Source organism: Rhinatrema bivittatum, chromosome 4 (genome assembly GCF_901001135.1).
Source record: "Rhinatrema bivittatum chromosome 4, aRhiBiv1.1, whole genome shotgun sequence".
Taxonomy (NCBI): Eukaryota; Metazoa; Chordata; class Amphibia; order Gymnophiona; family Rhinatrematidae; genus Rhinatrema; species Rhinatrema bivittatum.
This window is the reverse complement of record NC_042618.1, coordinates 18,697,769-18,710,933: the sequence shown is the minus strand read 5'-3', so window position 1 is coordinate 18,710,933 and position 13,165 is coordinate 18,697,769. Positions and strand designations below refer to the sequence as shown.

The 13,165-nt window shown below is 41.1% G+C and overlaps 1 protein-coding gene across 3 annotated transcripts in view; it reads left to right on the top strand.

Moving 5' to 3' along the window:
* The window catches only part of TTC7B (tetratricopeptide repeat domain 7B), a 336,037-nt gene extending 323,815 nt beyond the window's left edge, over positions 1-12,222 (top strand). For all 3 annotated transcript variants that reach the window (XM_029597785.1, XM_029597787.1, XM_029597786.1), the window contains one exon: positions 9,923-12,222. In XM_029597785.1, the coding sequence (XP_029453645.1) occupies positions 9,923-10,144 (222 nt within the window). In that variant the 3' untranslated portion in view covers positions 10,145-12,222. The remainder of the gene's footprint in view (positions 1-9,922) is intronic.
* The last annotated feature ends 943 nt before the right edge of the window (positions 12,223-13,165 follow it).

The window sequence follows — 13,165 nt, the reverse complement described above, 5'->3', positions numbered from 1 at the left end:
TGTAAAAAAAAAAAAAAAGAAATAGCAGAACATATGTGAAAACCTTAAATCATGACACAATACAATAAAAACGCACTGTGTGCCCTGCATGGTGGAAACAAGCAAGCTGTTGAGTTCTTTCTTGCTTTCAAAAAAGACAAAGCAATACAGCAGCCTTTTATAACAAACGGGCTGTGAGCCAGCCAGCCTCGTTTTTTATAACGAGGATTAGAAATTCTGTGCATGAAGAGATGGGGGAGGGGGGGACGGGACATAGCTTCAGATTTGTTGTTAAGCAAGCTTTGATATCAAGGGAAACCTGATCGCTTCCACGTTCAAAACAGAAATAAAGAACGCTGCACCCGCACGCTCCTCTTTGCAATAAATGTGAATTGCTGATGTCTGCTGGTGCCTTTCCAAGAAAATCCACAGCTAAGTTCGGTAACGAACGCCTATCCCTAATTCCTCCTTCCCAGCTGATACGCACCGATAGGTTAGACCTAGCTGGAAAGGTCCTTGAGCGAGAGGATCTCTTTCTTAAGCCTTCTTATATGCAGAATAGTGACTTGTCTGGCTGATATTCAGCTGGATAGAGATTTAATTTGCTGAAGAGTGGAAAGACTTCAGGAAGATGCATTCTGCAAGTTAATGGGGAGGAGGGGAGGATTGAAATTACCAGATTAGACTTGTATTCATTGTTCTGCGTGAATTCAGCCACACACGTGGGGTGATGTCATTAGGCCAGGGCTTCCCAAACTGTGGGTCAGAACCCCAAATGGGGTCCCAAGTGCCTCATCTGGCAGCAGCATTAGCAGTATAAGAAGTTAATGTGGGCCCTCTGAGCCAGAATGCGTTCACAGGCCCTGCAGCGGCCCTGGCTTGGCACGAGTTTACGTGATAACTGGAAGCTCTGCGTACGGAGGGTTTAGAGCCGCTGCAGGGCCTGTGAGCTTGCATTGACTCACAAGCCCCATGCCGCCTTTCGTTAATAAAGTTGCTTCTGCTTGCAGATCACCGCCATACTTGAGACCAGCCATGGAAGGGGGGGAGGGCTGAGTGTGAAAAGGCCAGTGGAGATTCACTGTTCTTCTTTCCTCATCCACTACTGATCTTACCCATGAGAAAAATGTTGCCCTTGTCATCCATCTTTGGCCTGGGGCCCAAAGGAAAATGTTGTCGCTGACCGTGGCCAAAGGGATGTTTAGAAAACGGGCGGGTTTGAAGGGAGGGATCAGATGCGGGAAGGGTTTGAGGGCTGGATCATCTGGAGAGGGATTACCTATGGAGGGTGAGAAGAACTAGGGATGAGAGGCAATCAGCTGAGGAGATACGAAAGAAGGGTTGGAGGGGAGGAGAATAGTCTGGGGGTGAGAGGGAGGTGGGAATGAGGGAGGGGATGATGGAGGATTAGTTGGCTGTTATAAGAAGGGCTTGGGGTAGAATGAGAAAAGAGCTGGAGGGTTCAGAGAGATGATATGAGCTGGATAGGTGACTACGTCTGGGAGATGTAAGAGAGAATCAGCTGGGGAGGCAGAGATTGCGAGAGAGTCTGCTGGAGGGGGTGGAGATTGAGAGAGAGGATCAACTGGAGTGCATTAAAAGTGAGAGTGGAGTGATTGGTGGAGGGGGACCGCACCCTTCCTAATTTGTTTTGTTGTAGTACTGAAATGGGTCACATTGGCTAAAGGTTTGGGAAGCTTTGCATTAGACAGTGCTGACACAGAGCATGCAGGTTCTAAAATGCAAGTACATGTACGCTCAGATATGCTCACGTATGTAAAAACCAACCCCAATAAGTCTGAAAAGCGCTGCTTGTCTGTCTGAGAGAGCCAGATAAGTCTTAAAATACTACTTAGCTGTCTAAATCGGATGATTTGTTAAGTTGTAATTGCAGATCTATAGCTGTATAAGGAGTGCTTTTTTCCAGACTTGATCAGCTTTCTTATTTAGCCAGGCAATTCTGAAAGGCGCTACTTATAAGGGCAAAGAGAGCTTTTCAGACTAATCCAGCTAATTAGCACCTTGCTGCTACTTAGCCGGATAAGTGAGAACTTGTCTGTTTAAGTAGTGGCAAAGGCTCTACTTAGCCAGATAAGTCAAATTTAACCAGATAAGTGAGTGCAAATGATATTCATGTGTATCTTTACTTCCAATTGTAAAGGGATTTGCGAGTAGATTTTACATGCATAATTTAGACACATTTACCTCCCTTAAGTTGACTTTTACACTCATAGCTTTCGGTATTCTCTCGCATGCGTGCGTCAATGAAATAACCAGCTTTAATAATTAGTTTACTGGTTTGCCCAGTCCACTTGCAGTTCATGAAGACCCTCCTGGCTCTTCAGCCTGAAGTCCCCCCCGTTTCACCCATATCATCCATCCAGTCATTTTTTCACTTTTAAAATGGAAATATACGGGAGTAAAGTGCCTCATTTACATGCGTAAATTGCTCATAAAATAGCAACTTACTAGCGTAAATGTTGGCCCCCTTCCCAGAACGGGAATTCTCTTGGCATGATCTTTCCATAACTGATAGTTGACGATTGGTTGATTACCTTAGATCCAAAGGATGCTTATACACATTTACATTCACATTGATCACAGAAAGTATCTACACTTCACTGTAGCCAAGGAACATTATCAGTACTGTGGATTCCCCTTTGGTCTAGATGCATCTCCAAGGGTATTCACCAAGTTCTAGCTACCCATGTCAAGAAAAACAATATTTTAGATTTTCATATAGATGACTGGCTGATATCAAGCAGATTCTGGAAATAAGTGAAGCTAACCATTTTCTACATGCCCCACATGCTTATCTCTCTGGGATTTATTGTCAATTTCCAGAAGTTCAATATGATTCCAGCTTGTCTATTAAGATCTTCAGGTATCTAAGTATGTTCTTATCAAGTGTCTATTGCACTTGATAGGAACATATTTTATTTATTTATTTAAGCATTTTATATACCGTCATTCCTAATAAAGATCACAACGGTTCATACTTAGGTGCCTGAAAGAAAAGAACTTTTCGTCCATTTCAAAGAATGCGAACCTTGACTAGCACAATACCCTCTTTATTTAGCAGAACATCAGTAATGGCCAAGACTTTTCCTGGAGATGTTAGGCCACATGTCACACTGTTTGAATGTCAGTAGCACTTGAAACTTCGATGGAAGTGCCTCACAGCTGAGTTGATTTTCTATAAACTTTAGTTGTTTCTAAGCAGATTAACAGAGCTCTTCTTCAGTCTAAAATACAGAGAACTTGTTCACATTTGTTGGAATGAGGTTTTGGAAAGAATGTTGGTAGAATGATGGACTGATTCAAGTGGAACTAAGAAACCACCTTAGCTAAAAACTTTGGATGAATGTTTAATACTAATCTATGCTTAAAAATCTGATATAGGATGTATGGATTACTAGGGCCTGGAGTTTGCTTCCTCTGTGTACTGAGGTAATTATTAATGCTGCTTAGATGCTATGATAAACTCAATCATGGGCCTCCTTGTTGAGTTTCTTATTCTGACTCTCTTGATCGGTCGCTGCTCCTGGTCAGTCTTCCACTCATTTCATCTAAATGTTTCTCTATCAGGTCATAGGTCTATGTTATATCACTACTCTCATCTTCTGTCCCTTGCCCCCTCTCCTAAAGGATCTCTCCTCGCCCTTTTTCTACACAATATACTTCCCCTCCCCTTTTATAACTTGAAAACTCTTTTAGGCAGTTCCAGGGACTGATGCCTATTACAGACTTCTGCTAGTAGTTGATTTATTCAAGTTTTTGTACTCGCATACTATATTTTCCGTAGTCATTTACGTTGTCCTGTTCCCCTATTAAAGATACTGTGCTCAATTGTTTTTTTATAACTGTACCATGTTACTGGGTTCAAATGTTTTCTTGTAACTATACTATGTTCAATTTGTACTTTGTTCTTTTGTTCTATGTAAAGTCCCCCTTTTTTGGGTGTTTCACTGTTTTATGTAAACCGGAGTGATTTGTATTTCATACAAGAACCTCGGTATATAAAAATTAAAAATAAATAAAAATAAGAATAAATAAATTATTAAAAACAATACCTTCTAAGAAATAAATTTGAGATCTACCGATATTAAGGGTTCAAATGGGGGATTCATTAGATGAGAAAGAATGACATTCAGATCCCACTGTGTAAGAGGGCCTTTTATGGGAGGATGATGGTAAAGTCCTTTCATTAATCTTGCCACTACCAGATGGTGAGAGTTTGGAAGACCTTTTAAGTGTTGATGGTATTCTGCATAGCACTGATTGAATTAGTTTTCAACCCCGAATTGGAGAGGCTGAGCAGATACCAAAAGAAAGCTGAAGTCAAGCAGTTGAACAGATCCTCCTGCTGTGCTTTTCACCAAATGAAAAATCATTTCCATTTAAAGTTGTATGTGCACCATGTGGATGGCCGTATTGATGCAAGAATATCTTACTTTATTCCAGCTGACACTATCCTGCTTTCAATATCTAAACTGTGAGTGCTAAAGATTGAAGGGTAGGGTGCAGAAGTGTCTTATTATATTATGATAAAAAATTGGGAATATTTGCAGATGCATTGATTGAGCAATGGTTAGATGTCAAAACCATGGAAACCATATTTGACATGGGCAAATGGAGGCTATTAGTATCATTTCTCCCTTGTCCTTAACTTGAAGATTGTTCTGGATATGAGCAGTATTGGCAGAAAAGCATACATCAGTCTTTGATTTCATGGAATGGAAAAAGCATCTAATGCTAAGGAGTCAGGCACTGGTCTTTTTGAGCAGTGGACAGGGAGTTTGTAGTTGAATGACACTGCAAAAGGGCTATTTGTATATTCCCCAGAGATGAAGAAGAAATTGTGCTGTCTTAGGATGCAGTGACCATTTGAGAGGTTGAAGGCAATGACTCAATGAGTCCAGGAGATAAATAGCATTGAGCAATATGTTTCATGAGATTGCCCAACGTCATATTTTGAATATTTCTTGGCAGTTTTGCAGACCCTGTTTCTCCTTAATTGTTGATGTAGTACATTGCTACTTAGTTCTCTGAATTGGAACTACTGCTGTCTTTAACCTTGGCTCAAATACCTGAAGAGCTCTGAACGTGGCGCTTAGCTCCAGAAGGTTTATTGGGAGAATTTGCTCCAAGTCTCCAAGGGTTGAGATGTGCTCCCCAACCTTGAATGTGGAGGCATCTGTAGTTAATACCTGCTGAGTTCGTGAAGGGCTGCCCACTAAGAAGATTTGAAAGTTGGGTCCTCCACCTTAATGAATGAAAGAGTAGCTTTGCCGAACTATCCCTCCATTCTCTCTACTGTGGGGTTACAATTCCTCCATTACTTGACAAAAGAAATATTATTCTGTTACAACCCCCAGTTTGGGAATCCCCACTTGTATGGCTGAATTAAGGCCTGCTTGTCCATGGAGAAACTGAAGTTGATTGCCTGCAACAGATGGTCTCCATAGACAGCAGGACAATGCAGCCAAACAATCCAACTGTCCGCCCATTAGAGTTGAAACATAGCTTGTAAAATGACCAAGGAGTCTTGCACAGCAGCGGCTGCGTGGGAATTCCTGGGTATGTTCAGAAAGATTCAGGAGAACACCTGTTACAGATGAGCAACTTTGCTTTATCTACTTGACTGGTATCCATGCTATCAGAAGATGTTAGCCCTTCAGTAGCCTTTATGTTCTTAGGTTACTGCTGAAGATATATTTAATGGACTTATGTACAGTAACATCTGTGATTAATCAGTGACATGATTCGACAAAAGGTTATGCAAATGGGGACTACTTTCTCTGTGGAGCAGCATTCCTGGAAAGAAGGACTTGATGGAGGCCTTGGATTTCAGGAAAGGTTAAACACAGATGGCTTCTCTCCATGTTGGAAGGTTACTGCTCCATTAGCACTGTAGGGCTGCCAGAGTGGTATAGTGGTTATGGTATGGAGCTGTTAGAGCAGTAAACCCTATGTGAATTTCTGCTTCAAGTTAAATTGGAAGGTGCCTGGGACAAGGACTTAGGAATTTGTATTGTGTCATACTGTGAATACTGGTGGAGCTTTCTAAACTGCTTATCGAACCAATAAGAGCTGGGAATGCTGCGTTCACCACCCCTGAGGGGAGGAAATCCCAGCAACCCCTATGGATGGGATTCAGGATGCAGTTTGCTGGGTTCCAAAGGGGTCCAGTCTGTGGCCCCCTCCCAAGGATTGTCACTGCAATGCCAGTGTAATAGTGGGAAGAGGATGGGATCTAATTAGTGGAAAGTTATTGATGGCTGCAGATAAAGTTTTGTGACATCTCAGCTTTTGGGATTTATTTTTTTTTCCATCATAATGGCAGTGGAATAAGTTTGGGGCAGGCACTGACTGGGCTGGAAGCTCAAATGTGGAAGATGGCAAGCCAGGCCAAAAAAATATCCCCTGCTTATATCCCATTATGATGATATGGATTATTTTGCATTCACAAATAGACATATAGAATACCTATACAATGGAATATCAGCACTTCTCTATTGGTTGCAGTTACTCTGCTTTTGACCTTATGCCCACTCCGTGCACTGCTTGCATGGAGATCAACCACAACAACTTGGAACTCCACCTTTGTCAGTGATGTCTCAATGACTCATACTAGTCCTCAAACCTCATTTAAATGTTAGTGTCTTTGAACCTTAAAGTCTAAATTCTAACTCCGTTCTTTTTTGTGCAGTTTGAAGAATTGTTTATTTATTTATTTAGGTTTCTTATATACCGTCGTTCTAAGATAAGATCACAACGGTTTACAAAGTCATCGTTTGGTTTCTGGGTCAACATTCTCATTTTAGGTCAGCATTCATATTCTGGATTATTATAAACAGCTAATACATAGTCGAGGTCATATTCATGCATTATCTAGTTTCTTACAATTCTAAATACTAATTCTAGGTCAACACATCATCATCATCAAGTATGCATTAATTAAGGTACTATTTAATTTCATTATCCTATGTGCCATACTGAAATGTAAACTTTTACATTTTATATCGTTCAATTCTTTTTACTCAATTTATTATTATTGTTTAAAGATCTGATAGTGACGTTGTCAGTTTATTGGCCTTTATGTTAGATTATAATCTTTTCTAAAGAGCCATGTTTTCAGTTCCCTTTTGAAACTCTTTCTTTCTGTTATCAGACGTAGTGACTCTGGGAGAGAGTTCCATTATTTGGGGCCCGCTATTGAAAACATGTGACCTCTTATTTGCGTTAAGAACGTGCTCCGTGTTGTTGGCATTTTTAACAATCCTTTGTCTTGCGATCTTAGGGCTCTCTGCTGTGTGTATGGTTGAAGAGTAACTCCTAATAGGCATGGGTTAATATTGTTGATGATATTAAAAATTATAGTTAATACTTTATAGTGGATTCTGTATTGTATTGGAAGCCAGTGCAGTGCTATCAGCGAGGGGGTGATATGGTCACATTTCCTTGTCCCTACTAGCAGTCTGGCTGAGGCATTTTGTAGTAGTTGTAAAGGTTTTATGAGTCAATTTATTTTATTTTTATTTATTTAAGGGTTTTTATATACCACGGCACGTTTGGAACATCACCTCGGTTTACACTTGAACATAATGCAGCAATGGGCTTTACATAGAAACACATAATAAAAACAAAAATAGTTACATTATACATGGTAACAGGGTTTAAACAAAAATATTTGGATTAAACTTAAACATAATAAATAAGAACTTCATAAATAAACAACACTTGCAATAGGGCATAACTCCGGAATATCTGGGAGGTACTTAATAAAATAAGAACTTCATAAATAAACAACGCTTGCAATAGGGCATAACTCCGGAATATCTGGGAGGTACTTAATAAAATAAGAACTTCATAAATAAACAACGCTTGCAATAGGGCATAACTACGGAGTAACGGGGAGGTACAGTTAAAGAAGTTCATGGAGAAGTGGGGGAATGCTTGGGAATCAGTGTAGTAAGGAAAGATGTCTAAGTGTGGGGGCATGAGTCAGATTGATAGTCATCATGGGATGTTATCAGAGAGAGGGTAGTGTTGGGAGTTGGTCATGAATATGCTTGTTTGAAGAGCCAGGTTTTGTTTGAAGGTGTCAAGAGGGTAGGCCTAGTATTAGGGAGTTGCAGTAATCTATGTTGGAAAATATTAGTGATTGTAGAATAGTGTGGAAGTCCTGTATTGTTAGTAGAGGTTTCAGTTGATGTAATATTTGAAGCTTGGAGTATCCTGTTTTAATTAATTTGCTTATAATGTTTTTCATTGACAAATTTTCATCAATCTGTATTCCTAGGTCTTGTACCTGGTCTGAGGAAGTAATGTTAAAGTTTCCTAGGTCTAGGATTTGCGGTTTGATTATTGAAGAATTTCTCCTCTACCATACAATTTCATTTTTTTTTCTGTTTAGTGTTAATTTAAGCTGAGTTAGTCTTTGTTGTATTGCCTGATTGTATGTTGACAGTGTTGAGGTAGTTTTTTCAAATAATTTGTCGAATGAGATGTAGAATTGTATGTCGTCTGCATAAAGGAAGAATTTGATTCCCAGTTCTACTAGTAATGCGCATATTGGCAGCATGTAAATGTTGAATAGGGTAGCCGAGAGTGCTGATCCTTGGGGAACATCTGTATTAATTGAGAAGGTGTCAGATATGTGATTGTCCAGTTTTACTTGAAATGATCTGTTTGTTAGGAAGGACGAGAACCATTTGAGAACCTGTTGTTCCATCTATTCCAATTTTTCTTTATTGTAGAATAACCTCACTCTGCCCTCAAGAACCATAGGTAATTCACAAATCACAGACTAACAAACATAGATTAGTTCATCTCAGTAATCAGTCTCATATGCACTAGTTACTATCCTGTGGTTGTGGGATAGTCTCAGATTACAAACTGTATCACTGTCCAAAATAGGCAGAATGTTCTCCACCAAACCAGATCTAGTAACAGAAAACCCAACATTCTCCACTAAGCCCAGTCAGAGTAGCAATGTTTTCCACCAAATCCAGACAATGTAACAGAAAGCCAAGAATTCTCCAGCAAACCCAGACCTAGTAACAGAAAACCTAGCGTTCTTCACAAACCAAGTCACAGTAAGAGGAAGCCCAGTGTTCTCCACCCGATCTAATCACAGTAACAGAAAGCCCACCGTTCTCCACCAAACCCAATCTCAGTAACAGAAAGCCCAATATTCTCCACCTAACCCAATCACAGAAACAGGCCAATGTTCTCTACCCAAACCCAATCACAGTACAGAAAGCCCACTGTTCTCCACCAAACCCAATCTCAGTAACAGAAAGCCCACTGTTCTCCACCTAACAGAATCACAATAATAGCCCACCGTTCTCCACCTAACCCAATCACAGTAATAGAAAGCCCACCGTTCTCCACCTAACCCAATCACAGTAATAGAAAGCCCACCGTTCTCCACCTAACAGAATCACAATAATAGCCCACCGTTCTCCACCTAACCCAATCACAGTAATAGAAAGCCCACCGTTCTCCACCTAACAGAATCACAATAATAGCCCACCGTTCTCCACCTAACCCAATCACAGTAATAGAAAGCCCACCGTTCTCCACCTAACCTAATCACAGTAATAGAAAGCCCACCATTCTCCACCTAAGCCTATCGTTCTCCACTAAATCCAAACGCAGTAACAGAAAGCCCATCGTTCTCTACCAAACCCAACCACAGAATCAGAAAGCCCAATGGTTTACACCCAACCCAATCAAAGTAACAGAAAGTCTATCTTTCTCCACCAAATCCAAACACAGTAGCAGAAAGCCCATAATTCTCCACCCAACCCAACTGCAATAACAGAAAGCTCAATGTTCTCCACTCAACTGGAGATATATACTATATTATTTAACTTTAGTTGCTTTGTAATTTTTTTAACTTGTTTTTGCATTCATTTTCTTCTTTCTCTTACAGAGTCTGATACTTCACCAACTGGGACGATACAGTTTGGCAGAAAAGATTCTGCGAGATGCCGTGCAGGTGAACTCTACAGCTCATGAGGTGTGGAACAATCTTGGCGAGGTCCTCCAAGCTCAGGGCAATGACGACGCAGCAACGGAGTGTTTTCTGACAGCCCTGGAGTTGGAAGCCAGTAGTCCCATCGTCCCTTTCACCATCATTCCCAGAGTTCTCTGAGGGATGGGTGAGGCGGCAGCAGGGGTCATGATGAGCCATAATCCGAAGAGGATGCATTCAAAACTCTCAGATCCACTGCTAATGTATTTTGGGGCGAGAAATTTAAAGTCAACTCTAAATATATTTATTTTTGTTCCGGTCAAAAGGAATCCACATGAAAACAAACCAAAATATATGTTCTATAAACTAGCACCCACAGAGAGATTCCCTACTCCTGTTTCATCATGAATGGATTTTGGTCTGCACAAAGTTAGTCAAACAGCAGAAGGGTCCCTCGAGCACCTCTGGGAAGTGTTTATATTGCTTTCATTTGATCAGAAAAAAAAAACATTTCTTACCCTCCATGCTATGTGCAGTTTTCACTGAAATAGTTAGCAAGACTATATCTGTTTTGTTTATTTCTGGAGGCCCATCTGGCAGCCTGTTGCTAATATCAGTGTTCTTTAGGTTGCAAACGTGGGTAAGCTGAGCAGTTTCAGTACATTTAACACGCATAGTAGGGTTCCAGTTTTAAAGAGAGTAACATTGTGGGGAGGTTTGTCCCGCTAGTATTTCAGTTTGGGGGAAGCAATAAGGAATTCCTGAAAGATGAAGAAAGAGTCCCTTGAGTTTTTGGCAAGGTAAAGAGATTTGTAACATGTCCATGAAATTTCAATGCCCAAACCCAATATTCTATAGGTCCTTGCCCTGGGGAACATTTTATCTGTACAGATTTTTTGAAAACATGAAGGTGCGCGGTCATCTTTCTTGATTCCAGCTGGGAACCAGACAAGTGGAAGCAGGATCATGAGGGCAACGGTGCCAGCTGGGGCTCTGTTAATATAGCAAAGGGGTGGGGGTTTTGTTTTGGGGGGGGGCGGTGAGCCAAAATAATTAATTTTAAAAATGAACATGTTCTCCCAACCCTGGTGTATCCAGCTGTCAAATCATTGGCATCTGTGTAAGACCCTTCCAGTGAGATCTCTTGAGGGTTATGACACGGGCACTCTGATTGGCCAAGCTCCTTTACCTAGTTTAAACACAAAAACCGTTTCACAAATGTACGGACATGTGTCCAATCAAAACAAGCCAAAAAGGTAAATGTGAGCTCCACCCAGCTCACCTGAGTTTGCCCAGCTTGAGTTTTTAAACCTCGCACCCGTGGCTAACGTGTGCCATATTCTATCAAATGCCAGAGAGAAACTCTGTAAACCAATCACTGTTGCCAAATGTAGACGATTATAGTTTGAAACACAAATATCCCTAGCGATAGACAAGAAAATAGCAATCCATGATAGCGATCAAAATTTCCTTCCTAGCAGCCAACTGTTAGCACATGGTGGGGGGGTGGGGAACGACTTATTTTTGTCTTGTGATTTTCTTGCATTGTTTTTGTTTTTATTTTTTGTGATCCGGAATCACGCCGCCCATCCTATAATAATTGCTTGATATAACGGCTGGAAATTTTGATCTTGGTAGTGGCTTCCAGATTTTCTTGCCCATCTTTTTCTGGAAAAATTGTAAAAAGCACTTAAAAAAAAAAAAATAATGGTTGCTGGTGCCCAAATGGCGGATTCGGGTTTGCTCCTTGGTCTGCAGCAGCACTGTAAAGAAATCCGTCTGGAATTATTTTCTCTAATCGCATTTTATGCTGGAGGCGGGACGATGGTGAAACGCACACAATTGATAGAGTCCAATGTAAAATTCAGACTGGTTTTTTTTTAGAAACAAACAGTTCTCTCAGAGTACAAAATGTGACTTTTCTGTTTTGCCAAGCCCATGCTAAGCGGAGCAGAATGGAAGGTGGAAGTAAGCTCAGTTTTACTTGTTTATAGCTGTGGCATGTGACTGTCAATCCTTATATAGACTCCAGCCTGGGAAAAGAAAAGTAAACTTGATAAATGCCTGTTACAAACAAAACAGAAGGAAATATTAGTCACTGTATTTAAGTTTTTCTATGTGAATTCAGAGTTTATTTATCAATGGAAATATGTAAAAAGGACTTTAAACGGAATATTTACTGACATTCCTTGTGCAGTAGCTGAACATAGCAAAATTGGAATATTATGATGTTAATAATAAAATGATTTTTAAATGGATCTTGGCTCAGGTTTCTAAGCCGTTCTGGTTCGGATAACTTGTCTCCGATGCATTTCTTTGCATCTTCTCTGCTGGAGGAGGTAGGGACAGCTTGACAGAAATAGTGCATTGCACCAGAAACAAATGCTAAAGCAAAGGCAGGGACTTAAAAATGTTCATTCAGGAAGCAGCACCCAAGCCATAAACATCTGCATGCAAGGGGAAGTAACCCAAAGAGAGAGGGTAAGCTCTATAAACAGAGAGGTGTGCGGAACCGGAATGTAAAGAGCAGCAGCGATGGATGGTGAGAGATCTCACAGAAAAGGGGCTCCTCCTAAAGCATCTGTATGTGATGCTTCCTCTCAGCAAATAAAGAGCGATCTGCTTGACTGCACGCTTTCATCTGCAGTTACATAAGTTATGTTTGAAGAAGTCTGATTGCTATCCAAATGGACCCTCCTTTGTTTGCCTTAGTGGTAAGGCAGAGAACGGAGGGAAAACTCGGTGCTGCGCATCTGGAGCCAGTTCAACTACACCAGTGGGGGCTCCAAACTACAGCCCGCGGGCTAAACACGGCCCGCCATGCTTTTTCTTTGCACAGCCAAATTTGGCCCAAAGAGGAATTTTTTGTTTGTTTGTTTGTTTGTTTTATCTGCGTTGGTGGCAAAAAGGCTGGCAGGGAGAAGAGGCGAGTGAGAGTGGTGAGGAAGATTGAGAGGGAGAGGAGGGGGTGAAGGGAGGAAATGGGAGGGTGGGATGAGAGAGGAGGGGGAAGAGAGGGTTTAGGATGAGAGAAGAGAATGGCGTGAGGGAAAGGAATGAAGGAGAGGAGAATGGGATGAGTGAGAGGAGGGGAAAGGGAAGGGAGGAGCTGTGCGGGGGAAGTCATGGAGCAGTGTTCTTGGAGATGTAGCAGGGTTGCCAGCCGGAAACATCTAGAAATATTATTCCTGGCCTGTTATC